This window comes from Tribolium madens, unplaced genomic scaffold (assembly GCF_015345945.1).
Source record: "Tribolium madens isolate multiple individuals breed KSU strain unplaced genomic scaffold, Tmad_KSU_1.1 Scaffold_3;HRSCAF=73;Tcas5.2_LG2, whole genome shotgun sequence".
Lineage (NCBI taxonomy): Eukaryota > Metazoa > Arthropoda > Insecta > Coleoptera > Tenebrionidae > Tribolium > Tribolium madens.
In genome coordinates this window covers 10,261,401-10,284,443 of record NW_025401006.1, presented here as the reverse complement: position 1 = coordinate 10,284,443, position 23,043 = coordinate 10,261,401, and the positions used below count along the sequence as shown (strand labels likewise).

The 23,043-nt window shown below is 29.6% G+C and overlaps 4 protein-coding genes across 9 annotated transcripts; all 4 read right to left on the bottom strand.

The window, feature by feature from the left end:
* Positions 1-177: 177 nt before the first annotated feature.
* On the bottom strand, positions 178-2,458 carry LOC123007770 (leucine-rich repeats and immunoglobulin-like domains protein 3). Of its 3 annotated transcripts, none has more exons than XM_044403206.1 (3): positions 2,271-2,458; positions 845-2,214; positions 178-781 (listed from the first exon to the last, which is right to left on the bottom strand). In XM_044403206.1, the coding sequence occupies exons 2-3, from the start codon at positions 2,202-2,204 to the stop codon at positions 546-548; spliced, it is 1,596 nt and encodes a 531-aa protein (XP_044259141.1). In that variant the 5' UTR covers positions 2,205-2,214; positions 2,271-2,458; the 3' UTR covers positions 178-545. The 3 variants fall into 3 exon arrangements, with proteins under 3 accessions (XP_044259141.1, XP_044259140.1, XP_044259142.1); XM_044403207.1 differs by lacking the exon at positions 178-781 and having other exon boundaries at positions 945-1,135; positions 1,189-2,214; XM_044403205.1 differs by having other exon boundaries at positions 178-2,214.
* A 161-nt stretch (positions 2,459-2,619) lies between these two features.
* Positions 2,620-4,876, bottom strand: LOC123007769 (protein artichoke-like). Its single transcript, XM_044403204.1, has 2 exons — positions 4,761-4,876; positions 2,620-4,715 (listed from the first exon to the last, which is right to left on the bottom strand). Exon 2 carries the CDS (start codon positions 4,705-4,707, stop codon positions 2,791-2,793), a length of 1,917 nt encoding a protein of 638 aa, XP_044259139.1. The 5' UTR covers positions 4,708-4,715; positions 4,761-4,876; the 3' UTR covers positions 2,620-2,790.
* Positions 4,877-5,104: 228 nt separating this feature from the next.
* LOC123007768 (protein artichoke-like) lies at positions 5,105-7,460 on the bottom strand. The gene is made up of 2 exons (XM_044403203.1): positions 7,193-7,460; positions 5,105-7,140 (listed from the first exon to the last, which is right to left on the bottom strand). Exons 1-2 carry the CDS (start codon positions 7,201-7,203, stop codon positions 5,232-5,234), a joined length of 1,920 nt encoding a protein of 639 aa, XP_044259138.1. The 5' UTR covers positions 7,204-7,460; the 3' UTR covers positions 5,105-5,231.
* Positions 7,461-7,652: 192 nt separating this feature from the next.
* On the bottom strand, positions 7,653-21,951 carry LOC123007910 (uncharacterized protein PF11_0213-like). Of its 4 annotated transcripts, none has more exons than XM_044403417.1 (6): positions 21,935-21,951; positions 20,077-20,292; positions 16,335-16,496; positions 13,309-13,556; positions 8,186-10,361; positions 7,653-8,136 (listed from the first exon to the last, which is right to left on the bottom strand). In XM_044403417.1, exons 2-6 carry the CDS (start codon positions 20,111-20,113, stop codon positions 7,670-7,672), a joined length of 3,090 nt encoding a protein of 1,029 aa, XP_044259352.1. In that variant the 5' UTR covers positions 20,114-20,292; positions 21,935-21,951; the 3' UTR covers positions 7,653-7,669. The 4 variants fall into 4 exon arrangements, with proteins under 4 accessions (XP_044259352.1, XP_044259351.1, XP_044259350.1 ...); XM_044403416.1 differs by lacking the exon at positions 21,935-21,951 and adding an exon at positions 21,717-21,883; XM_044403415.1 differs by lacking the exon at positions 21,935-21,951 and having other exon boundaries at positions 20,077-20,984.
* Between the last annotated feature and the right edge of the window lie 1,092 nt (positions 21,952-23,043).

The window sequence follows — 23,043 nt, the reverse complement described above, 5'->3', positions numbered from 1 at the left end:
TTCCAAAACTTCTTTGTTTACGCTATAAAAATTTAATTTAATTTTTATAACAGCCACTATTAGTAATTTTAATATTAATTTAATGTGGGAAAGGTATTTTAGCATACCAGGTAGATTCCATAGAAGTGATCTATATTGTGCATGAAATATATTACAAAAACAACTAAGTAATACAATACTTTGGAATATTTTATTGAAAAAATATAAAAGATATAATTATAAATACAAAATAGAATATACAAATAAGCTTAAGAAATAAACCTAAAGTCATGTAAGGTGTAGGTACACTTAAAAGAGTCATAGACATCTACAAAACTATAGTTAGTATCAGTGTTATTTTTGATACTTTTTTAAAAATTAAGAAATGAAAAAAAATAAGGACTTAATATTTTATTTTGCCATAACAAAAATCCTATTTTTCTTAGAATTAATGCGAAAACAACAAATGCAAGGAGTTTTTTCAACACTGTTGAAAGCTCTTCCTAACTTTGTGAATTCGTTGAAAGTGGTTAGGTTTACAGTTTTGAAAAAAGAACAACAAAAATTTACAGTAAGTGTAATTCAGGTTCTCTTAGTGAAAAAGGTTGATGTTTTATGTGATTTTTGATTAGGACGACTAGTACTGCAAGCAATACACACATCACAATAACAATTAAGGTGAAAACAATAAAAATAATATTAGTTTTGGCAATTGACGCTAACAGTTGTTCAAAATCGTGATTCAATTTCTTGACGTCTATATCTGTATCTGGCTGATTATTTTGGTTTAGCAGTTCAAAATCTTTAGAAAAGAATTTGAAAAACGACGTGTTTCTAAAATCAGTATCAAAAAACGATTGCATACCTTGTAAAACATTGTTATATTTGGTTTTGTTTTCACTGAAAAACAAGTTGAAGTTAGTACACGGTACTCCATTCACATTTGATACATTATGATAGGTACTTTCGCCCATTTTCATTTTGAGTTTGTATGAAAACATGGATGAAAGTCTTTGACATGAAATATTGTTTCCAATTAGGTGAATTTGTTCCAAATCGGTGTAACTTGCAAGTTTTACCAAATTTATATATTGCAAGTTATTGTAACTAACATTGAGAACTTTTAAATATTTCATGTTGATAAAGACATCTTCCTCTAGAAAATACAATTGATTATAACTGAGATCTAATGTGTGTAAAGTTTCTAACCCTTTAAATACTCCAAATTCGAGATATTTCAAAGAATTTTCTGCTAGGTTTAACACACGAAGAGAATTTAAATTTTTAAATACTCCGGGAGGCAGTTTTGTAATGTTATTATTCTCAAGATACAAGTTTTCTAATTTCCTAAGACTTTTAAATTCGTTTGTATTGATATTTGATATGTAATTTTGACTTAGGTCGATTTTTTTTAGATTTTCAAGTGCTGATATATTGGAAATTTTAGTTAGGTGATTATTTTTGAAATTTAATTCTTCAGCAATGAGTGGAAAACAAGAACCATTAGCTTCAGTCAAAAAATTATTTTTTAATTCGATTACATCCAAAAAACTCAAGTGTATAGAATCACAATTTATGCTGTAAATTTTGTTATTGTTTAAAAAAATTGTTTTGTGTACTACAAAATTTGAGAAAGTGAGATCAAGAAACTTAATATTATTATAAGACAAATCTATAAACTTCAAGTTTTGTAGAGAATGGAAAATATTTTGAGGTACATGTGTGATGTTATTATTGTAAAGCAAAATTTTTTGTAATTCATTACTTCCATTGAAAGCTTCATCTTCTATTAAATATATATCATTATTGCTCAAATCTAAGAATTTTAGTTGCAGAAGGGAATTGAAACATCCTCGGGAAATAACAGTGAGAGAATTAAATTGTAAATAAATTTCTCTTACTTGCAGTAATCCAGAAAACGCTCCAGTTTGAATTGTTTCTATTTTGTTGTTATCTAGTTCAAGGTAAAGCACATTTCCTTTTTTGTTTGAAGCAAAAACATTCATTGGAAAATTTTTGATGGAACTATTTTTAAAAACATATCTGTAGCTATGACTTGTTGGTGTTGATGAGTCACTTGAAACTTCTTCATTAATGTTTTCAGAAGTAATGCCAATACAGGTGATTATTACTTCATTATAAATTCTTTTTTTCGGTATTCCAGACCATTGACATCGGGCAATTACACTTGAGATAAGGCTAAAAAACAGTAATATTTTCTTCATTCTGTTGATTCTGAAACATTGCGTTGGAGTTAGTTGTTTGGAAATTCTAAATTCATAGTAATTTACCTGTTTTTTGCAGAAGCTGCAGTTGTACGAGTATAATATCCTTAAATGTGAAACATTGAAATACATTTATATGCAAACAAAGTTCTGGTTTATGTGAAATCAGAAGAGTAATATTATTATCAAAGTGATAACAGTAGAAGAACACAATTATCGTGTGTCGAATAATCAACTTCCATGACAAATAGCGCTTCAAGGAATTACTAATTCTAAATTTGTAATCTATATTATTTATTTTGGATTTAAGATTTATTTAGAATAAAAATTTATGTTAAAATTACGATAAATTTTACTGTTTTCACATTTACACGAACTATTTAGTTTTGAAATAACTTAATAAAAAAACAAGTTATAAAATTATATACATATATTTATTTAAATTACAAAAATTTACAAATACATTGTCCTCAGAAACTAATATGTGAATACTCACTCGTAATACACTTCCTTTTTTAATGTGTAAAAAAAATATTATTTTTATAAAAATATTAATAATAATCACATTTTTTGAATGTATATAAAATTAAGAGCAACTAATCAGCTGCAGTTCTTGATCACTATTTATTCTTGCGTTTTTGTTATTATTACTTTTACGGATAAATGCAATCCATATAAAACTTAAATATAAAATATTTAAAAACAGTATGCCTATGAAGACATTAAGAAATATTAATAAAACTTCAATCGTATGTAATTTAGAATCAGATAAATTGACAATTTCTAATAAACGACTTAAATTTTTTGTTTTTTGTATGTCCTCGTGTTTATAAGCCACTCCATCGACTATATTTGTATTTGCTGTTTCCAAGTGACTCAAATTTGATGAGTCTTGTACTTGTAAATTACAAGCCACACCATCGACATTAGTTGTGGTATAGTCCCCCACATCTATAACTTTTTTACCAAATTTGTGCATAATATCAACTATACGTGAACAAGACCATCCGTTTTCTGCTAAACCAATTTTTTCTACGTTTGGTAAATGTAATAAAATTGCTTCCAACTCATTGTATGTAACTTTAGTTTTGCTTAAATTTATCACTTTCAAAGATCGTAAATTATAAAAAACGTTACCACTAACTTGATGTAATCTATTGAATGATAAATCTATGTGTTGCAAAGCATTTAGCCCAACAAAAACACCTATCTCTAAAACATAAATTTCGTTATTTGACAAATCGAGTTTAATCAGCTGATTTAAATCCTTAAACGATCCCAAATCAATTTTTCGAATTTGATTGTGATCTAAACAAAGAACTTTTAACATTTTCAAATCATGTAAAGAATTAAACTCAATTTCTGTTAAATTGTTAAAACTAAGGTGTAAATAGTTAAGTGATTTAGGTAAATTTAAGAGGTCACTGCTACGTAAATAATTTTTTGCAAGGTTTACTTTTACTAGCTTTGTAGTATTTTTGAAGTTGCGATTTAGTTGTTTTAATTTATTATTAGTTAGTGAAAAGTCTGACAGTAATGGAAAAGAAATAAAAAAAGTGTCATGAGTTGATTCCAAGTTGTTATTATCTAAAAGTAACCGATTTACAGTTGCATTTGCAAGTGATACATTTTTGGTTGATGTTATACCGTTCGAGCTTAAATCTAACGTCCTAATATTGATATTACTTGAAAAATTGAAAAAATTGATTGTATTATGACTAGCATTAATAAAAGTAATAGATAAAGTTGGTAAATTTAAATTATGAAAACCTCGAAATTGATTGTTGTTAATATATAAATAAGCCAGATTTCTATTTTCACTGAGTATATTTTTATCCAAATCGTTTAAATAATTATTATTTATACGTAATTCAAATAGTGAGTTTAAACTAAAAAATATCTGATTGTCGAGACTAAGAATTTGGTTAAACGAAATATCTAAATGAGTTAGACTTGTTAGACTCCTCTTGAATAAATTGGGTGGTAATTCAGAAAGAAAATTATTTTTTAAGATCAGCGTTTCTAAAGTTCCACAATCTATGAAACTGTTTTCATTTATATTGCTAATGTTATTGAAACTTAAATCTAAGTATGTTAAGTGCAAACCTTTAAAATAATAATCTTCTATACTTGAAAGTTTGTTATTTTTTAATGATAACCTGCTCAGATAAGATTCTAAGTCTGAAAAAGCGTTATGATAAATTTCGTGAATATTTGCGTTATATATTCTTAAATCATTCACGGGAAACTTCAAATAACCCTCCAATGACAAAATACGATTATCGGTGTCACTGATTTCCAACCACTCTATACCGTTGTACCCAAGATGAAAAAAATATGGTTGAACTTTTCTGTACAAATCTGAAGATATATTTTCAAATTTACAAGAAAGGTAGTGCCCACTCATAATTTCTCCTTGGGAATTTTGTACATTATCAACTGTACACACTCCTAGAGTAATTTCTATTGTTACAGCTAGAATAAATAAGAAAAAGAAAGGCATGGTCAAACCTAAAATTGACAAATAATAATAATTATTATTTTTATTAAACTTACCAAAAGTAAACAAAAATATCACTACTAGAAGAAGTGTATTTTATTGTAACCGATTGTGTAAAATTTATTCTGTTTCAGTTTAATCAAAGAACTGCACATAGATATATTTAAAATGCTGTATTACTGATAAGTGATAACACTTATCAAGTTCTTACAAAGCATATGGAATACACCAATTAAAAAAAAGTAGCGTAATTTTGTGTCTTTTTCATTTTGTCTCATATGAATTTATGTGCTATGTAGAAGGACTACAAATAATAATTATTGTTACCAAAAAACAAAACTAGAAAATATGTCTTCTTGCGGTTGTGTAAGATATAGAATTGAGCTTCTTATCAATGAAAATAAAAGAGGTGGTAATGTGATCATAGTTTCAGGAAAAGGCATTTAATTCTTGACTTTAGGAAAGTAAAAAAGCATACAAGAACTGTAACTTTGCAAAATTTATTTTTTTAATTGTACATAGAAATCTTAGCAATCGGAAACGAGCTGTATTTCCTGTTCACTCTTTTGTCTCTTGCCGATCTTGATCTTATTTTTTTTGCAAATTAATGCAGTAATTGCCAATTGTGTTAATAACACAATTAATATAAAAATTAATAAAGTATTCATGGTACTTAACTTTACATTAAAAGTAGTAAAGTTTCTCGTTTCCAAGTTAACTAAATCGGTCAAATCTTCATCTTCATTGTTACAAGCAACACCATCTATATTAGTTATGTTATAATCACCTGCATCGGTAAGTTTTAACATGCGATGTTTGTTTATAAGTTTTGTTAAAAGAGAGCAAGACCAATTGTTTTCGGCTAAATCTAAGTTCCTAAGTGAGAGAGACTGCGATAGTATATTTTCGACAATCGTGTAATTAATTTTAGTTTTTCTTAAATTGAGGACACGCAAAAATCTCATATTGTGAAAAACTTCACCGTTTAATTGCATTAATTCATTATTCGATAGATTTAATTCTGTTAACCCAAACAATCCCACAAAAACACCAACATCCAATGATGAAATTTGATTATTTGATAGATCAATTATTCTTAAACGTTGCAAATCCCTGAAACAACCTAAAGTTACTTTTGCTATTTTATTATTACTCAAATTTAGATTTTGTAAAAATTTTAGTCCCGCTAAAAAATTAAACGGAATTTGGTGCAAGTTGTTGAAACTAATATCTAACTCTTTTAGATTGGATAAAACGGTTAAATTTATATTTGAGTCAAAGTTGTTGAAACTGAGATTCAAATATTCCAATTTGGTAAGAACATTCAAAAAATCGCCATTATCTAAATAATTCCCTGTAAGATTCAGTTTATTTAAAACTTTATTATGTGTGAAAACATTACGATTTAATTGTTGCAAGTTATTGTTACTAAGAGAGAGAGTTTCTATTGCTAAAAGACTTCTGAAAAAGTCAGACTGATTATCACCACGATGAATACCTAAGTAGTTCTGGTCTAAATTTAATTGTTTAATCGTTGCATTCTCAAATACTAAATTTTTCAAAGAAGTGATTCCATTTGAACTCATATCTAATAAATCAATAACAGCGTGGTCCAAAAAACTCATCGATTTGATTAAATTAAAACTTGCATTTAAAAGTGTGATTGTAGATGGTAAGGTTAGATTATTCAAAGCTTGTAGATTATTATTGCTAATGTAAATGTTTTTTAAACCTTTTGTATTGTTAAATACATATCCGTTCAAACTCTTCAAGTTGTTATTATTTAAATAAATGCTATCCAGGGTTTTAATATTTGAAACTAACTCACTGTTGATTGTTACTAACTTATTAAACGACAAATCTAAAAGATACAATGACTCAATCTGGTCTTTGAACAAGTCAGGTGGCAATTCAGTAAGAATATTATTTTGCAATGAGAGCACACGCAGTCTTTTTAAACCGACAAAACTTTTGCTATTTACACTTGCAATGTTATTAAAACTTAAATCCAAGTCTTCCAACATCGATAAGTTTGCAAAATAATTTTCCTTAACATTCGTAATTCTGTTGTACTTTAATGAAAGTTTTAATAAATGTGTTAACCCATTAAAAGCTCCTGGTTGTATTATTTGAACACTTGCGTTGTTAATTCGTAAATCTGGCAGAGTTGAAAGAAAGCTGAAAGCTCCTGCGGGTATTGCAGGACTTTTGGTATCGCTGATTTGTAACCACTTCGGCAACCATTTGTCAGCAAGCGGTTTCACTTTTGCACCAAAATTGGAAGAAATGGTTTCATTGAGACATTGAATACTGTTGTCTGATTTTATGGTATGCATACGGTATTGCCAGGTACGAATAGGTATGGCCGTGTTTATTAGAACACAAGACTGGAGAGTTTCCTTTGTAAAGAAAATTAACGAGAATAATGTACTGAAGCTGAAAAAATATTTTAAATAGTTGTTTCAACTATCGTTTTTAAAGGACTTACCAAAATTTCATTTTTAAAATTGTAGGTTGTGTACAGCAAACTAACTAAAACTAATTTCGTTTCCGAATTCAGACAGCTTTACTTGTTGAATCTCAATGTCCACATTTTAGATAAGTGTTATCGCATTTCCGTTTTGCTTTTGAATTACTGCAAGGGATCCCACACAGTAAATTCAACTTGATGATTTTTCGAATAATAATATTAAATTATATAATTTAATACTCCTATACATTTTGATGAGTATTATTGGCAAAAAAATAAACAAATAAACAACGCAAAAATAAATAATAATTATAAAAATTATCACTAGAAAAATTGTTTAATCGCATTTAATCTGAACTTTTGAAAAGAGATAGTATTTATCGTGGGTTAGTCAAATTGCACAGATAACTGCATGTATCTTCATTGAAACGTATTTATTAAATTATAACACTATCTACACAATAAATAAATAATACATAAAATACCTTAATATACCTAATAATTTACATCAAAAAGCGTTTTGATACTTTTCCGTTTTTTACTTTTTGTTTTATTTACAAATAAATTATAACTAATTTTACTTTTTTCTTGCGTTTTGGGGGTGTTTGTGTCAGAATCTCTTGAAAGTGAGGCAAGAGAGTTTGCAATTCCGTTTTTATTTGGCGCTCCTTTGAAACTACCGTTTTTGCTGCCGAAAACGTCTTCGTATAAATTGTTGACGAAGAACCTCTCGGACACATTTGGTAAATTCAAACTTCCGCTTCTAACTTTGATGAAGTTATTTTTCTTTTGGTGAATGTCGAGGGAGTATCTTCTGTTAATGTCTCGTTTCTTTTCTTTCATCTTTGAATTGTTTTCCAGATTTTTGAAAAATTGGATCGCTCGTTTAAATTGAGATTTTATCGTTTGTTTGCTCGATGATTTTTTTGTTTCTTCTTGTGCTAGTTTAGGTTTAGACATTGCTATAAAACTCGTGTTAATACTGTTCAACGTTTTGACTAGAATACTTACAGTTTGTTTTATCAAAATTCTGGACACGGTCAGATATTGAAGCGAAAAATGTTTGCTTTGCTTCCTGTTTGGGTTTAGTGTCCTTCTTGAAAAAGTTCAATTTTATGTTTATTGTTTTGGAGGGTCGAGTTTCTTCCCCGCACATATTTTTCAACAATTGTTTCTTTCGTTCTTCAAGCGGTATAAGAGTGCAGTCTTCTAAAGAGGTATCAACTGATTTATGTCTACGGCTATCATCCACATTCTTTGATTCTAGGACTAGTAAATTATCCACCGATTTGGTCATTATTTCATTTTTAGTATCTTTATTGTTCAATTTGTCTTCACTTTGGAAGTAATTATTTACGAGGTTTTTGGTAGCAACATTTCTCTTTTTGCTTTGATTATTACCAGTCTCTGAATTTGCTAAACTAACACTACTAGAACTTCGAGAAGACAATCGTTCCCAATAATCCTTTCTTGCTCTAAATGTATTTTCTTCATTGTTTTCTAACGATGCCATATTAGGAAGACTGACAGCTGAAGTTAATGAATCAGATAAACTGTTTTTGCGAGACTCTCGAAGACTGTTTAAGACGTTCAATACACTTAATTCCCTAAAAGCTGAGTTTGAAGAATCCTCGTTTTCAGTTGTAGAAAACGTAGTGTCACAATCTGGTACACTAACACTGTTTTGTTTCGCCAAAGTTTTGCGTTTTTCGGCTAAGGTAAGTTGGTTCAAACTACTTTTTTCTACTTCGGAATCAATATGATCGGGGCATATTGAGGAAGTGGTTTCTAGGGAATCAACGGAGGGGTTGGTTTTAGACGTATTTTTAGGGCATATTTCTAAATAAATCTTGCTTTTAATTCGTTTCATGGAACCATTTTTCGGAGAATTATTATTTTCGTCTTCTTCTGATTCTTGCTTTAGTAATTTGCTTGGTAATATATTTTCAAGTATTTCTTGTTTGCTCGTAGAATTGACAATGTTTTTCAAATATGTTGTCGATTCAATTAAATTGGCGTCTAATTTAGAGGCAAAAGTTTTCTCTTCTAGATCATTATTTCCACTATAAATTTCTTTGTAGTCAGTTTCATCGTAATCGTTTTGTAACAAATTGACAAGTTCCGTTCTGGCTTCATCGCAATTTCTTACAACTTTCTCACAAGAATCTACTTTCAAATTAACTTCGGTTGAGTCGAAAATGTGTGGTATTTCTGTTTTCAATTTTTCTGCAATGGTTTTTATTTCTTCTAGTGCATCTTTGTTGACTGGTTCGTGTTGTTTTAAAACAGTTTTGTCTTGGACTGAATTAATTTCTTCGATGATGTCTTCCAATGTGCAGTTAATTTCAGTTTTCAATATTTCGTCGTTCTTTTTTGTGATTGCAGTAATTGTGAGGTCATCAGATTCGCTTTCTGTTGAACTTTCGGTAATATCTTTAAGTTTAATTTGTGACACTTTGTTATTATCGATACATATCTTTTCGTCGACACAATCAATCACTTTTGAAAGAATTTTTCTTTTAGTGAATGTGATTTTTTCGTCGACATTTTCGCACTCAGTTTCAAAGCTATCCCTTTTATCCGATGTATTATTAATCACTTGAACAATGTAAGGGGTGCCTCTGAGTAACTCTCCATCAGAAATTAAATTAATCTCGTATATACCACTGTTGTTGGGGATATAAGTAATTTTCGCTCTGTCAATTTCCATTTCAATTTGTATAGGAATGTCGTTGGTTTCGTCCTTATCTTCTACACTGCTAATCAGCGAAGTGAAATCGAGAGAGATAGTTTTGAGAAAAGACTTTTGTTCTTCGTTTTTAAAAGGTAATGTTTTAGTGGCTTCGAGTTGATCTTTTAACACGTTCACAACGGGTATTGTTTTTAGATTGTGAAAAGGGGAGATAGTGGCTTTGCCTTGTGTGCCGTATGGCCCTCTGATGTACATTAACACATTGCTACGTTTTTTTGTAGTTGCGTTTGAATATACGTAGAAAACTGTTTTTCGGTGCTGCTCACCAGTGTATAAACCCATTCCTCGGGCAACATATTGAGATGAAAACTTGCGGTCTACACCGTCCTTTGTGGGCCATTGGTTGATGGCCTCCTGCAGCTTATGTAAATAATTAATAAAGTTTCTTTCTTGATTTATTGTTAATTCGCCGGAAAGCTCGTCCTCGGTGAACACCTGCAAAAAGCAACTTTCATTTACAAAACGGAATATTTTTTGTTAAAAATCAATACTTTCAACAATATTCTTATTCTTATGCGCCAGACCTCGCGCTCCAGAGAAAAATACTATATAGGGAAAGATACCAAGAACATGGAAAAAATTAGAAAAAAAAAGATCTAAATAAAACTAAATTAAATTTTGTACTTGGACTCTATTTATTTCTGTTGAAAAATAATTTTCCAAGTTTTTTTGCTACAGGTTATTAGAAGAGGAAACAAGGAAGCTGTATCCTAAACTGTAACTTTGTTCAATGTTATTTGTGGCCCTTATATTGTCAAAATTTTTGTACCTTTACTAAATAATTGTAAAAAAAAACATATACAAGATCATCAATATCATTAAATAGACATAAAAAAATGTCAAATGTCAAAAAATAAATGTCAAGATTTTTTGACAGATAGAATTTTTTTTCATTTTCCTGTTACCTGAAATTTTTCTCTAGAGCGCGAGTTCTGCCACACTCTGTATGTCACAAAATAAATAGTAATTAGTTTTGAAGTCCAAATAAAACAATATGATTATCTAAGTTTCCTTATTAAGCTCATTTTTTATAGAATCACTAATGTAAACACTAATGAAACATGAGCAGTAATATCTTTTTATTCCTTGGGCGGTAATATGTAGGTTTACCAATGTTGAGATTACAAAAATACCGGAATTTTTTCTTTCAAATTGTCAAGTTACGCATAATATTTTGCTAAATTAGTACCTACTTATTTGCTTCTGTAGCAGTTTCTCTTACTTCTATAATGCTACATTTACCATCTCGTTTGTAATGTACTATTTCATTACGAAAACATTACATTGTAAAAGCATTAAAATGTTTTTCCAATATCACGTGTTCGGCAAATATCGATAGAATTGTTCATGTAGTGTTTTCAAGTAAAAAATTGTTTATTATGTATAGAGGTTTTCCGAAGAATTCTTTAGAAAAAATAAAAATGCGTTCCACTATATTTACTCTTGCTGATGTAGGATTTATAAAAAGTTCAATTTATCGTCAAAACTATTAATTGAATAAAAACATATTTTATTATTTAAAAGGAAATATGTACAGGGTGCTGAATTTTGGATGTCCGAATAGGAAATCTCCGAAACTAAGATGTTAAGCCAAAAACGAGTGGTACATTCTGGGGCTCATTTTTTGAAAAAATAATATTTGTTAAAACCGCATCCCGCTATCATCTTTTGTTTTCGACTTACAGACTAAAGTTGACATTTTGGAGAAATCTAAAAAAAATCATATTTTCGTTATTATAGAAGATACGGATTTGTAGTAAAGACATAATATAGGTACTTTTTTTACGAGGAATTTAATAATGTAGTTAACAATTTGTTTCAGTTATTGGTTTAGTCGTAATAAGATAAACTTGTATTTTTTTAAATGGAAATCATAGGCGGCAATGGCAATTTTGAAAAGCTTATTTTTTTCTGATCTAAAAATATGTATTTGTAACAGAATATTTTTTTATAATTATACTTAAAAAATGTAATACATATTTTGTTTGATAATAGTTGGCCATGGAAAAACTATTTCACTCCAAATGTGTAAATAATAATCAATAAGAGTTTTGTAAACTGTAAAATAGATGAAAAAATAGATAAAATTATAAAAAATTAAAAAATACGATACGTTAGAAGTATTGAACAAATACGCGAGCGCCTCAGAACAACTTATTACATATTTAAAAAAAAAAAACAAAAATAGGAAAAACAAATGTGTCAATAGTCAACACAATTAGAAAAAACATTTTTTTGATGATCTAATGGAGGTAGGATAATGCTCCACATAGACGGAATTTGGATATTTGAATAGCCATATCGTCATTTTTATACATAAAATATATTTTATTAAAGAATTAAAGCGGCTTTTTTACAACACTCTATGTATCACTAGAAGTTACAATGGTTATGTTAGCTTGTTTAGAAACAAAGAAATGTTATTAGTCGCCAATAAGTTAATTTACGATTTATTTTGGATTTTTTTCATTACTGAGTACTTAGAAAACTCTTTCATTAGTGACACTATATAGTTTAAATCCTTTTAGTTGAAGTTGCACCATTTATAAATGGCCAACTGCGAACAAAAATCAAAGATTATTTTTTACTCAAAATGTATTATAATAATTTGTTACAAATATATATTTTTTAGATAAGAAAAAAACAAGCTTTTTAAAAATGACATAGCCATCTATCATTCTCATTTTAAAAAATACAAGTTTATTATATTACGACTAAACAAGCAACAGAAAAAAATTGTTAACTACATTATTAAATTCTACGTAAAAAGTGCCTGTATAATGTCTTAATTTCAAATCTGTGTCTTCTATAATAACGAAGATATGATTTTTTTCAGATTTCACTAAAATGTCAATTTTTGTCTATAAGTCGAAAACAAAAGACGATAGCGGGATACGGTTTTAACCAATATTATTTCCTCAAAAAATGAGTCCCAAAATGTATTACTCGTTTTTGGCTAAACCTCTTAGTTTCCGAGATTCCCTATTCGGACATCCAAAATGCAGCACCCTGTACATGTAACAAGAGATATTTCATTATACTAGGTATGTGTTACTTTCTTTGTTTCGTATATTTTCGAATATAAAGCAGAAAACCGTCACATCTTAGAACATTTAAGCGTGGTGATGGCAGATGTCGCTACAAATGACAAATTTAGGGCTTAAAACATTATTCTATTTAAAGAAAAAATATTAAAAAGATTTCGTATTTCATATTTTTTTAAATCTTTATTTGTTGTGTTTGTAAATGAAACTTGACATAAATAGAAATTAAATCTGCAACTTGCGTGATGTGTATTTGGGCATACGAATGTGCTTAGTAAAATAATAACTAGTTTAGAAATAATTAGTTATTACATTACAGATATCCTCTATGCAATTACCGGAACTAATCCCAAGTATTTGTATGCAAGAGCTTGTGCGTGAAGCGGCGGTTTCCTCCAATGTCTGTGTGGATTTGGACACGCCCCCGGAACAACAGAATTGATGAGTGTGCACAAAAGAGACCCATCTTTCCATAATTCAGGGATGCCACTAGATAAAGTCCTCGCTTGTGACGACCACGTCGAAGGCAATCTATCGCTGGCCCATTTCAACAATTTCTCCCTTTTACTCAGCGAGGGGCAATAAACTAGAAAAAAAATCACAAAGTTGATAACACGCTCCGAAGCATTATAAATATATCTAGAGCTAATTGAAATGTGATGGCCTTTTTTCGCCAATCCCCAATTTCAGCTACATCCTTGTTTACTAATTCGAAATTTATGACGTGAGCGTTTTATCAGAACTGCAATTAGTTCTGAAATTATTAATCAAGCAGTAGTCGTATAGCCACGCCTATCCATTTCTGTTTAAATTGGAAGTTTGTAGGTAAACAGTAAACCTCTCGCATCGCTCAAAACTGCATCAATTAACCAAAACCGAACATACACGCTTCGTGTTCTCTTTTTGGGTTGTTGTAATCTTGTTTTGAAGGGTCTGGTCCGGAAATTTGATATAAAAACGGAAAACATATGCAATTCAACCGTAAATACAAAGCTCAACCAACTTTTCTGTCCAGTGAAGACAAAAGGCCGCGTTTAGAAGGCGGCTAATATCCGGAAACAGATCAAAAAGATATATCCTGAGTAAGTGAGGCAGCAGAAATGTACAGATGCGACTCAATCATCTGAGCTGATGTGATATAATACTATCTCTTTTAACACAGAGCTTTCTTTCAAAACCGAATCAAATGTGTTTGTGTGGCTGACGGTGCGATTTTGTAATAAATCCAAAGGTTGCAATATAATTAAATCATGATTAATCTAGCCCAAAACACGATGTTCTTGAAAAATGAATATTTAATGCAATTTAAAGAACAAATTTTACAGAAGTCGGTGGAATAAAACAGCCGTTTCAGCTTCAGCAATTTCATCAAAAAATATTGTGTTGCTGAATTTTTAAATATCCAACATACTAGTTTGTATTCCACTTCATTACATCATCTCTTAGTGCACTATGCTGAATTTAATCGTTTTTACGCTTCACTTTCTTTGAAACGTAATGTCATAAATGCAAATAACATGCACCAATTTGGTCGGAATAATCTTAAGACCTGTGTTCCATTAACTCGCTTTAATCGTTTATGCACCTAAATGAGCAGAGAATTACACAGAGCGACAAAAAAAAGTCATGTCGTGACAACTTTTATATCATTTTGTTCGTCTCAGTGAGACAAATCAAATGCAATTAAAAAATTTTTAAAAAGTCACACACTTTGAACTAAATAATTTTTTTCTAATTTAAATGAATTTAAAACACTGTAACTTTAAAAAATTATTACTCAATAACTATTAGGCCGATTTCCTTCAAATAAAGACCGTTTTAAAGGGATGAACTTGCCCTTTGGAATGATATGCAATTTGAAATTGAATATTGGCAAACTTTTCTTCGAACAGTGTTCGAAGAAGTTCGAAGTAAATCGAAGTAATCTAAGAAAAACCCTACGAGTATTTTTTTTTTCTTCGTCACCATCATGTAGAGCATCTTTTTATTAAAAAGAATCCAAATTTTTAAAATAAAGAACAAAGAGTACCAGCGTACTAATTAAAGCAAATAAAGAGTTTTTTTGTTCTAAAAATGATCACTGATCATTGAGCAAAGAGGATTTAGAAGTTTAAAGCAGTAGCTTTAAATATAAGAACAAATCCTTTTCAAATTAGATCATTCAGATTCCAACTTGTTCACTTTGTTCGAGCTTTCTGAACTTTTTTTTTGAAAATGTTCTCAGCAAATGCTTTCTCATCACTTTCTACTGATGTTGAATGCAATAAGTCAGTTGCTTCGTGTGCAACTGTTATCACAACAACTACTACCTACAAGCTAATTGAAGCTAATCGTAGAATGTTCAAACAAAATAAATCAGGTGACATATTGCATTTAACATCACTTGAAAGTGATGAGAAAGCATTTGCTTCGAACATTTTCAAAAAATGTTCAGAAAGCTAGAACAAAGTGAACAAGTCGAAATTTGAATAGAAAGTGATTTAATTTGAAAAAGATTTGCCCTTATATTTAAGGCTCGTGCCTTAAACTTCTAGATCCTCTTTGCTCAATAATCAGTGGTCATTTTTACAACAAAAAAACTCTTTATTTGTTTTAATTAGTACGCAGGTACTCTGTTTGTTTTAAGTAAAGAAACAAGTTTTTGTTTATTCTAATTAGAACAAAGAAGGTGCAATTGACCATTTTTAAGCAAAAGAAGAGTCTTAAAACAAATACTTTTATAAAAGTGCAACTTTAAGTAAGATTAACATGCATTTCTCCTATATGGAGCAGTGCTTGATTAGCAAACCTTAACTTTAAAAAATCATATCTTGAAAACTACTCGGTATATTCTTTTGAAAATTCGGATTACAACTAATAAAGAGATGCTCTACATGATGGTAATGATGAAAAAAAATTACTCGTAGGGTTTTTCTTAGATTATTTCGATTTACTTCGAACTTCTTCGAACACTGTTCGAAGAAAAGTTTGCCAATATTCAATTTCAAATTTTATATCAATCTAAAGGGCAAGGACATCCTTTTAGAATGGTCTTTATTTGAAAGAAATCGGCCTAATAGTTATTGAGTAATGATTTTTTAAAGTTAAAGTATTTTAAATTCATTTAAATTAGAAAAAAATTATTTAGTTCCAAGTGTGTGGACTTTTTAATTTCTTTTTAGTGCATTTTATTTGTGTCACTGAGACGAACAAAATGATATATAATTTGTCAAGTTGTCACGACATGACTTTTTTTTGTCGCCCTGTGTTATGATAGGAATTTTCTCCAATTATTTTTTTGCATCCACTAAGGGGAACATGTATGAAGTGGAAATAAAGTTCTTCGTTGTGAAATCCCTACAGTATTGGACATTATCATATTTACCAGCGACACAACTCCTGTCCAGCTGAAGCAGCAACTTGGCAAAAATCCCCCTCTGTCCCCAGAGTAAAGCGAGTCCGGCAACTGGCAGCAGCACGTGGAGGAAAACGGAGAATCCCTTCCAGGGCTGGTCTTCGACGTTCTTGACCTCCTTGTGAGCATTTTCTGTAAAATTGATGAATGAGCGGGACGAATTTTTCGTCGCAACGTTAATTTTATTAAGCCGGTGTTACATCACATTAAAGCTTTAAATCTCAAAGTACACAACAGTTTCTTTGTTTAGAAAACCCGCATAATTTATACGGAATCCTGGCTCCCGCAGAATGCCTGCTACAAACACCGGCCAATTATAAAAGCGGCTGACACTAAATCAACAGGACAAGTTTAGAGATGAGAGCGGGTTAATTACAGATGTGCTTTAGGATGACACCTATAAATTATCTTACACTTTTCACCAAATACTGCGGATTTAAGGACGATCTGAGAGATTTACTGTGAATAGGAATCTTACGACTGGTCAATTCAATGCAGAATTGGATGGTCGAGTATAATGCTTTACCTATTTTAGAAAATTGGCAAGAATTTAGAAATAAAAAAAAATTCCGAATAATATAGTGTGTTTGACACTGTATACAATAAAACATCGAAATGCTTAAATGTATTAAGACTTGTCAAGACAAGGAAGTTTAGTTCCACAAAGTTTAGAAAGCTTCAATTAGAAGTTACGTATTTTATGTTTGCTTTTAAGGGTGTCCGCGACCAACGATTCGAGATGTTAGTTTAGTTCTTCTAGAAATAAGTGAAAACAGTCAATTGCTTTATGGATGTAATTATCTTTGGTAAACCCACAGACTTTATGTACGAAAACTAAGGTATTCAATAGCTAATTTTAAATGGTGCGGTTTCTTTTTCTGTGCAGCTTTTAATAAAAATGTTTTTTATTGGTTGTAGCGTATTTTTTTTAATAACAGTTTTCTCGACTCGAACAACTTCTTGAGTCCGCCTCTGCTTGCAAGAAATCGCAACACTTTGACCTGCTGCAACGGGTTTTAAACAGTTTAGGACTAGGAATTGATACCCAGCTCTTAGGTTGCAATAAAGCAATTGACTCTGTTCTCACTTATTTCTAGAAGAACTATTGAAAACAAGATTACTCTCTTAATATACAACAGAATTTCAAGTATTATACATCAAAGTAAAGGTTTTTTACATCTACAGGCCGATACGTTGAGATTAAAAAAAATGTAATACCTTTAAAAAAAGAACACAAATGCATAAATACTGAACTTGAACACAACTTTACTCAGTCAAGTAATCAATCTTGGTTTTTGTAAGATAATTTAAAAGAATATTCTATAGGCCGATGCGTTGGCATTTTTTTGAAAAAGTGTTTAGTTTTTGAGATATTGTGATTGATGTAAAACTCCTAAAGATTCGCTTTACGGTTTTGGTATTTGTTACTTACATTTGTTAATTCTTAACAAATTCAGCAAACACCATATATAAATAAATAAATATAAATAAATTATTGTAAAATCATTAATAGGATTAAAGAAATAATAACAAACTCTTTATGCTTTTTCATTAATCACCTTTGTGGAGTTATTTTTATCATTTAAGTTTAATGAATTTTGCTCTCGTTTGAAAAAATTGTTTATCCGCTGTAAAATGGAGCAAGTTCGGATATACCCTCATTAACTTGAGATTGTTATTTTTTGCAATTTTTTACGGGCCGTTGCTATAAAGCTACTTCGCTATAAAATTATTATAAAAGCTGACAATTTTCTTTGTGTAATTTCAGTAGGCTGTTTACTTTTTTTAATGGAAATTATCACTTTCAAAATGCGATTCCTGAAAAACGTTGTTTTTAGCTTAATGTGTTTGTTTATTAAAATAGAAAATAAATATTTTATAAAATGGAGGAGATAAATACATTAAATAAGAAAATATTTAACAACGTAATTTGTGGTAGCAGCAATTTCCGCTTTTCTGTTATTGTGGGTAAGGCTTTTAAATTATGTAAATGATGTAACGAGTATCTCCATAATTCCCTCATTTTCGAGAAAAAGTCAATTACGAAAAATGAGTAAATTATAAATGTTATTATCAATGCAAAATTGTATTCCATACAACCATTCCTTGCAAAATAGACCAATAGTGTTCCCCTAGTTGTCAAATCATTTCATAATTATTCACGCCGTTATTCACTTTCAGAAACTTCGTCATCTAAGGAAAGTTTTGTGCATTCCAAACAATACATAGCACGTATCTTGCCACTCGAAAGTGCTCAAATGCCGCTATAAATTTGCCCGAGTATTTTATGGAGATATCAGTTTGTTTGATTGTTTGTTTTTGGCAGTAAAATATGTACGGCGAAAATTAATTCACCGATTCCGTATGTGGATGTATTGTTTATTGATTCACAAAATCGTACAATAAAAAAGAACCATAAAACTTTGAGCAACTAATTTTCAATTTTGACTAAATGTTTAATTCTAAATAAGTAAAATAAAGCACTTACCACGTCTTTTGGTGCTCATATCTCTGAATTTTTGTCGTAAGAAAAACTACATTCGTTTGTTTCGCGATAATGGCACATTAACTATTGAAAAATGTTATCAGAAAATACTGTAGCTATTTAAGTAGATATTTCTAGATTAATAACAAATAATCATTGTTTACAATCAAACTTTTTTGTATTTTTCTAGAGCACCGGATTTTCAATAATTCATGTAATCTCGAGTAAATTTTTTTATCTACGATCTTTACGTATTTTAAAGATCTTAATTATTTGATTTATATTTTTGTAATACCAATTATCGCACTAAGTGCGGTAGTAATTTAATTATGGTACTGTGCACTCATTATTTTTACATTTATTTGATCTCACCGCTAACGCTTGAGCGTAACAATAAAGTATACTCACTTTTGTTTGTTGTTAAAAAATAAATACAGTACAATATTCTTCATATATACGTAAACAAATGTTTAAATTTATCCAAACATTCAATGTAAAATTTTTCCAATTTTATCAAGCTCACCTACGAGTGCATTGTGATGGGAGTTAAAGGATTTTAATTAAATTAGAATGCATAGTTGATGTTACTGTTTTCTTTTCCAAGAAAAATTATAAGGTTTCATCTGCAAATTAAACAAAATCAATTTTTCTTCCAATTTAATTTGACCTGTTTTTTAAGCATTCATTAAAACAAATTGTTCTTTAAAATTTTAGTACACACTTTCTTGCTGTCATCAGGTTTTTAACAGTCAATGAACTTCAAATGAAAGGAGTAAATAGACAGTTTGAAGTTTAATCGTTGAGCTTTTATGTTTTACAGATTTTATTTTAATGTTACAGTATATTGACTCAAAGCATTAGTTGAATTTCAGCTCCCTGGAAAATATTAAGAAAAGATAATCACTGCCTCCAGGGAAGCAATTATAATTTAAGCAATTTTGTATTTCATCATATTCTTCAAGCGATGTTAATAAGTAGCACTATGTAGACATCTTTCAAGGTGTGGAATTGTCAAATCGAGAAGAGATAATATTGATAGAAATCTTATCAGGCAAAATATTTATAGTACCTACACGTGTTTTTAAATAAAAAAACAATTTTTATAACAGGGGATAACAGAAATCACGTCGCTTATTTCTAATTGAAAAATTAACGTAAGAATTTTGTGTTTGATTTTATCTATCGTTTTACCGTTAATTTTTAGAGATTTAAGATTAAAAAACTTACCGATGCTGGTGATCATCCAAAATATAATTGGTAACATAACTATAGCAGACTAACACTTTGCACTTAGTATACACACTGTTTGTTCAACGATGTTTGCTTTATCACATGTTTGTGGAACACATGAACGTGAACAAATTCTTGGATAGACTAAATGTTTTTAATAACAGCGCAGCAAAAATAAAGGAGAATATAACACGCCGGACGTATAAACACATTCTAAAAAGACATGCTACAATAAGTCTTAAATGCAACAGATATCTGGCTTCCTCGTTAATGCTTAAAGAGCATGAAGAACTTTCTAAGTCCGCAATAATTTTCTTTCACGTATTAAAATTCGTCTAAATAAATATTCATAAAAAACTTGACCCAAATGTTGCCCACAATAACCAATTATGTATCGTGAACATTTATCGAAAATTAGCAATTTAAAAGTGCCCCATAGCTAAAATAACACCCGGCGAAAGCGGAAAGAAATTTCAAACTAGAAAATTTTAATTGCACATTTTGTACGACACACGGTAATTATCATACCTTCGATTATCGTTACTCAATCTTTTTGCATAATCAACAGAAATTAAAAATCTTACGAGAAATTTTCTGAGGTTAATGGAATTTTGTAAAGACTGCTCGATAAAATTCAATTTGGGAACGCTATAAATGATTATGAAAAAACGAACAAAAATTATACAACTTTGTCAATTGAATTTAGCGCTTTAGTTAATTACAATCCTGAAAGCACTTTGATGTAAAGCTTCTAAATACATCACCCAATTTCTTTTTCATTTAATTTACTCTGAAATAAAATTGATGAAATACACACCCAAACCGAAGCTGCGAAAATTTATTCCTACTGCAACACACTTTACAGTATCGCATATAATTTATTACTATTAAAAATATATTTATGAATTTCGAAATCTTTTCCTTGAATAATTAGTTTTATCACAACTTTAGTGAGAAAGTATTTTATTAACACCTTAGTAACGATATTTTATTAATACATAAAATAAATAATAATTATCATTGAAAACTTACTAATTAATTGTTTAATTGGTGTCGTATAATTGCTATTTTATTTATTTGAAAAATAGGTTAATGGTGAAATCATAATCATTGATTCAAAAATAATAATTCGTCTGTATTTATTATCATTATGTTTCTAAAAATTTAGATTGCTCTTATAAAAAAAAGTGGATAAAACTCAGTATAATACAATAATGACACTTGTAATTGTAATCAGTGTGTTTAACTGCATTTTTAATTGGTGGCTTGAAGGTCAATGTACATGGTCAATGCAATTTATTTCTAAAACAATGAAAATTTTACGATATATGCAGAAACAATGCCACAATGACGCAATTAACGTGAAAATCGTCTATTTATGTCTGTGGAAATTAGATATTGTAAAAGTGATTTAAAATAATTATCGATTAAAACTTTAGGTTCGTTATTTTCTAACTGTACATGTCTTCAAGGTGATTACTAGTAATTAAAATGTTGATTAAAGTGTGCCTAAAAAGTCGTAATAACGAACTGAGGTTAAAGACAGAAAATTACAGGATATTAATAAAAAATAAATCTGAAAGTAGTACGTCCAAGATCATTAATTTACTGAAAGAAATTTATAAACACTATCATACATGTGCTGTCCTAATGAGGAAGCCTGTTCTGAAGCAAAATACTAAATCAAAACAGTATTTTTCACATCACTTTGTTCACGGTGCAAATATCAACACTGGAGCACTTGTGTGTAGTAAGTAGGTGTTTGTAGGTTGACAATTTAACCTATAGACTTTGGATGAAATTTATAACTAATTGAGCCACAATTACAATAAATTCTATTTAAATTTCAACTCACTTGAAAACACTCTTGCATATGCAAGATACTGAATTGATATGACCATGTAGCCAAATTCAACATAACGTAAACTCAAGTGATTGTAATTGTATTTGCTATTGAGTTTGTCCTTTTATAGAATTAATTTACAGCAATGAAAAACACCTAAGCTATTATTGAAATGTAAAGCAAAATTAAATATGCAAAGCTAATAATATTTGCAAATGTGACAATTTATCTGTAAATATAAAATGTGTAAAAAAGTATTTCTTTGCACGAGTGTAATTTTTTTGTTAAACACAAATATTTAAACTAAAAAATAATTAAAAGTAATGTGTTGTTGCAACACTTTCTTTTGATTTGATTTTAGGCGACCCTCTCTAGTGATAAACTTTCTTAGTGCAAGTGTATTTGCATAAATTGCTTTCAAACTTGCATAAAGCAAATTCCAAAATTAACATAATTAATTTAGTGTAAAGTAAATTGCACGTTTTAAGTGTTAGATATGTTAAACAAATTTATTATAATTTTCTAATTAAATATTACACAATTTCTTTTCACTGAAAATAGTGATTGTATTAAAATTTTTATGGAAAAAGAAAACTTTATTAAATGAGATACTATTTATTTTTGGGAAAGACTATTGCTATTGGGTTAGCATTGCTCCACGGCAACTATCTCTAATCCTATGATAACTAATTGTTAGCCACGTATCTCTCCCTAGATATCCCTTTAATTGTTCTCAAGTCCGGTTCTGATTCGGTGGCATAATCGTCTTAACCAGAGATAATGCTTTGATTTAATAGTTGCAATACATTCTCCTTTGATCAAATATGTTTAAGAATATTTTCCGGTCCATGTTTTGATTTAATAAGTGTAAAATTCACCGTTTGTTTTCCTTAATTTCCATTCGTTTAATCAAATCATTTAAATACTTGCTCTTCCTTTAGTATAAAACTCGGTGGTCGTACCATGTTTATTGCACAAAATGAAATTTCGAGGGTGCAAAGCACGCAAATGGAAATTTAAATTGAAAGGGTAGAAACCGATTTAAATAATTTATTGTTGATGGTAAAAGGATCGGCTCAAAACTGCCCCCTAATTTTCGTCTCTAAAAACAAAACGTCACA

Coding starts and splice junctions, on each gene's coding strand:
- LOC123007769 (XM_044403204.1), bottom strand. CDS start 4,707: ATGCCTTTCTTTTTCTTATTTATTCTAGCTGTAACAATAGAAATTACT.
- LOC123007910 (XM_044403417.1), bottom strand. CDS start 20,113: ATGTTACCAATTATATTTTGGATGATCACCAGCATCG. Junction 16,497..20,076: donor TTGGATGATCACCAGCATCG/GTAAGTTTTTTA, acceptor TCAATTTTACAG/AAAATGCTCACAAGGAGGTC. Junction 10,362..13,308: donor AATACTTGGGATTAGTTCCG/GTAATTGCATAG, acceptor TGCTTTTTGCAG/GTGTTCACCGAGGACGAGCT.
- LOC123007770 (XM_044403205.1), bottom strand. CDS start 2,204: ATGAAGAAAATATTACTGTTTTTTAGCCTTATCTCAAGTGTAATTGCC.